This window comes from Lathyrus oleraceus, chromosome 4 (assembly GCF_024323335.1).
Source record: "Lathyrus oleraceus cultivar Zhongwan6 chromosome 4, CAAS_Psat_ZW6_1.0, whole genome shotgun sequence".
Classification (NCBI taxonomy): domain Eukaryota; kingdom Viridiplantae; phylum Streptophyta; class Magnoliopsida; order Fabales; family Fabaceae; genus Lathyrus; species Lathyrus oleraceus.
Window position 1 is genome coordinate 107113776 of NC_066582.1, and position 4729 is coordinate 107118504.

The 4729-nt window shown below is 31.8% G+C and overlaps 1 protein-coding gene across 1 annotated transcript in view; it reads left to right on the plus strand.

Annotated features, from left to right (window-relative positions):
- The first annotated feature begins 4098 nt into the window (after positions 1-4098).
- LOC127073781 (galactoside 2-alpha-L-fucosyltransferase) overlaps positions 4099-4729 on the plus strand; it is a 2356-nt gene continuing 1725 nt past the window's right edge. The window contains exon 1 of the mRNA NM_001426831.1: positions 4099-4594. Within this exon, the coding sequence (NP_001413760.1) occupies positions 4339-4594 (256 nt within the window). The 5' untranslated portion in view covers positions 4099-4338. The remainder of the gene's footprint in view (positions 4595-4729) is intronic.

Here is a 4729-nt window from a genome sequence, read left to right on the forward strand (position 1 = left end):
ACGACTCGGTATACCCATTTTGTGACCACTACAGGATCACTACTCCCAGATTCACCACCATAGAATCCGAGTTCCCCATAAGGAACCAAGCCTCTCAACAAGCCGGAGTCAACAACATCATTGGAACTCAGTCCGTTCATCACTAGGCATCGGCCTTTCATGAATGCATGCACATCAAACATGCATCATAATCAACATAGCAACAACAACATCATATAGTCATGTTATCATCATCATTAATAGCATGACATACAACTCAACAAAACAACAACAACATTACAACGATATCACATCTGGGAGTTTAAAACGCGAAAGCTGTCCGTCAAACTGATATGGCGAACGCCGTTAGGCTAATGGTGAACGCCATTTAGCGTTAAACGCTCTTATTCTGAAAACTGTCTGTCAAACTGATATGGCGAACGCCGTTAGGCTAATGGTGAACGCCATTAGCGTTAAACGCTCTTATTCTGAAAACTGTCTGTCAAACTGATATGGCGAACGCCGTTAGGCTAATGGTGAACGCCATTTAGCGTTAAACGCTCTTATTCTGGAAAAAGGCCCAAATGGCGAGCGCCAAAGGCATAATGGCGAACGTCATTTGGCTGTTATGTGCATAAACAAGATTTTAAGCGCAGAAAAACGTGGACGCGCGGCTTCTAAGCCTACAACCCAATATCAACATTTAACAATCATACATACACAACATACTTCGATTACAATGTATATAACGCCACCATACTCACAGATCGGACAATTTCCCTCAAAAACCACAACTTTCCCAATCTCCCTAAATTCCCCAAATTTATCAACAACCCAATCCTATATCATGTAATTGCTCGCATATTATCGTTTAATAAGGTTCAGACCCCTTACCTCTTTGGATTGAAGGAAGCTCTGAGCAATCTTTGGTCTTTTCCTCTTCCTTCTCTTTCTCTTCAGCGCTTCTCCCTTTTCTGACTCTGAGGCAAAATACGTGAAAATGAAAACCTTCAGTTATCTCCTTTGGCCTCTTTTACCCAATTCCACTTTTACCCTTCCACTCTTCATATTATTTATTTAATTATTATTAAAATAAATAATATCTATAATAATAATAATAATAATAATAATCCAATAATTCAACTTTATTTAATTAAATTAATAAAATACTATTAACTCAATTAAATAATTCTCTTATTTTAATCGGGGTGTTACATTTTGTCTCGGTTTTCTTCAACAATCGAGGGATAATATCCGACGTAAAATGTATAAAAAATAAATGCACCTTTTTAGTTGTAAATAAAACATAAAATTGTAGGACCTGAGAATTGAAGTTTAAACACTAAACAATATTTTACGTCGGTTTTCCTAGAAAACTGAGGTGAAAGATAAAATTTCTTGAAAAAAAATAATATTTAGCGTGCTCGAGGTCATTTGACCTCGATTTTTCAATAACTGAGGTGAAAGTTTCATCATGAAATGTAGTATTTATAGTAGTGCTTGGAAATATGGTATATTTTCTAGGGATGGAGATTTTGCATTTTGAGAAGGGAATTATTATGCACCAACTGAAGTATGAACTTGAGCTGCTGAAGAGATTTGAACTGATGAATTGTAAGTCAACAGTCACACCTGCCGAGACAAATCATAAGCTAGACTCTGATTCTGATGGTGAGGATGTAGATGCTATAACATTCAAATAATTGGTTGGTTGTCTGAGATATATGTGTAACACCAGACCTAACATATGATATGCAGTTGGAATTATTAGTAAGTTCATGAGTAAGACAAAATGGTCATATTACCAAGCTGCAGTCAGGATTCTAAGGTATGTAAAAGGAACTTTGAGGCATGGGATTTTGTTTCATCTAGAGTATCAGATGATGATGAGCTAGTATGTTATTCATACTCTGACTAGTGTAGTGATAGAGTAAACATAAGAAGCACTGCATGATACGTGTTTATGTATTTGAGAGCTCTTATTTATTGGTGTTTCAAGAAGCAATCAATGGTTGCATTGTCAACTTGTGAAATTGAATACATAGTTGGTGCTTTGTCAGCTTGTCAGACTGCTTGACCGATGAATTTGTTGCAGGAACTGAAGTTCAAGGTGAGCAAACCAGTCAGATTGATGATTGATAATAAATCTGCCATACATCTTGCTAAGAATCCAGTGTTTCATAGAAGAAGTGAGCTCATTGATACCAAGTACCATTTTCTATGCAATCAAGTTTATAATGTAGTACTTGAGGTTGTTCATGTCAGCATTCAAAAGCAACTTGCAGATGTGCTGACCAAGGTAATCAAAACTGAACACTTCATCAATATGATAGATGAAATTAGTGTTGTTGATTTTAACTTAAATGTGAATTAAGGGGTGTTATTGTAATGTAATTCATATTCAAATAGTTCATTTACATTTGAGTTTACATTTGATTTGAGTTTCATTTGGTTAATGTATAAAACTAAATGTTAGTTTCATTTTCGTAACAGATTTTAACTTTTGCATTTTTGAGATTAGAAAGTTAGTTACACAATTCTCTCTCTTTTTTCTCAATTCTTTACAAATGTTTTTTATCTTTTACATCTTCTTCATCTTCTTGTACATTGTTAATGAATATTCATTACTGACTCCAACACAAATTACAATTTTTTTCATCAAACCACTCATATCTCAACCATTTCACATACTCTTATTTAAATTAGGGATGATCAACATCTATCCTTTAACTTGTAAGGAAAAAACATTCAATAAAAAAAAGTAATTACAAGCTAGTTATTCTAATAACTAAATTGTTAAACAAACTTTTCCTTTATAACATGTTACTTGGTTATATAATTAAAATATATTAGTTAAAGCTTTGTTAGAATTAATTAAAGGCTTTAATCATTTACATAAAGTATACTCATCCATTCCACTTTAATGAAGTAGCTTATTTTGTTCATAATAATTCATCTCATTCATTCCACTTTAATGAAATAGCTTATTTTGTTCATAGTACTTAAATCATTTCTTCATTATATATAAACTCTCTAAGACTTAGGAAAAAGTAGGGGTGGCAAAATGGATGGATTGGATGGATATGGATTGGATCGTTAATGGATGGATCAAAACAATCCATTATCCATTAACAATCCACTAAAAGTCTTTTAAAAATATCCAATCCAATCCGTCCATTAAGAATAAAAATCCATCCAATCCATCCATTATCATATTTTTAGTGGATGGATATCCATCCATCCATTTCTTTTTCCTTTAAAATTTTTCTTTTTTGAAAAAAATCACTTTTTTTTTTATTTTATTTTTTTATTTTATTTTATTTTTTTTAATAAAACAATATCAGCTTTTTTTTGAGAAAAATTTTTTTTTTTTTTTAAAATATTTTTTTGTATTTTCGAAAAAAATAATTTAAAAACTGTTTTTTTTTTCGAAAAAAAATATTTTTTTTATATTTGTAAAAAAATAAATTTTTCGAAAATAAAATTAAAATTTGGTATTTTTCAAATTATTTTTAAATTTTTGGAAAAAAAACGATTTTTTGTATTTTCAAAAAAAAATATTTTTTTTCGAAAAAAATAAATTTATTTTTGTTTTTCAAAAAAAAAGATTTTTTTAGAAAAAAAAATATTTTTTATTTTAAAAAAAAAATTAATATTGAAAAAAATTATTTTTTTTAAAATTAGATAAAAAAATCCATTGGATCATTAAAATGTGTTGGATGGATTGGATAATCCATGCTTATAAATGGATGGATTGGATCCATCCATTAACTTAATTTTTTATGTAGTGGATGGATTGGATGGATTTTTTGATGGATGGATTGGATGGATTTTCTCTAAATGGATCCAATTGCCACCCCTAGGAAAAAGTACACGATTATTATCTTATTACTTTCACTTATACTCAATTTTTTAGTGACTTGTGAAATAGATAGATGTGACAAACGGACATATGCGTCCGGTTTAATTCAGTCCCATAAAAAGTTGAAAAAAAAGAAAGAAAAGAAAGTCAGAAGAACAAACATAGTAGATGGATAGAAATCTAAAATTTTAATTTATTTCGAAAAAACTGAGGGCGGGATAAGGGGCCCATAGAATACTCTTTTGAACTCATGTGATGTTTGAAAGGTGTTTAAAGATAATAATTTGAAATAGAGGAAGAAGAAATTAACGAGACATTCGTTCTAATTTCACGTAGTGAATCAAATGACAAAGTGCCACATCAATTTACCGTGGCCACAGCATCACTGTACCAGACAGTCACACACTCAGAGTCGGTGGTTGAAGTTTTGAAGTACCATTTGAAGTACACCACTCTCTCTACTCTCAACTAGAATCAATCGTTGTGCATCTGTGGCAATGAATATGCTGATAAAGAGAGTCATTGCAATCAAGAATCCAAGGGGTGATGATAATAATAATAATAAACTCTCAGATTTGGAAACCCTCACCGACAAATGTACAACATCCCCTTTGACTTTGATGCGTGTAATGGCTTTCTTCGTCGTTTCTTTCATGCTCTTCTCCGTTCTCTTCTCACTCTCCGTCGTTCTTCGAGACCCTCCCTCTGATGCCGCTATTTCATCTACAACTACTCTCTTCCAACTCAATCAGGGTATGTTCCTCTTTTCCAAAACTATTTCCTTTTCTCAATTCAGTTTACCTAACTTCATGAATAAGATTGTAGATCGGATCAGCATCGTGGAAATCTATCTAGTCATTTTTGTCTAATTAATTACAAATTTAACTA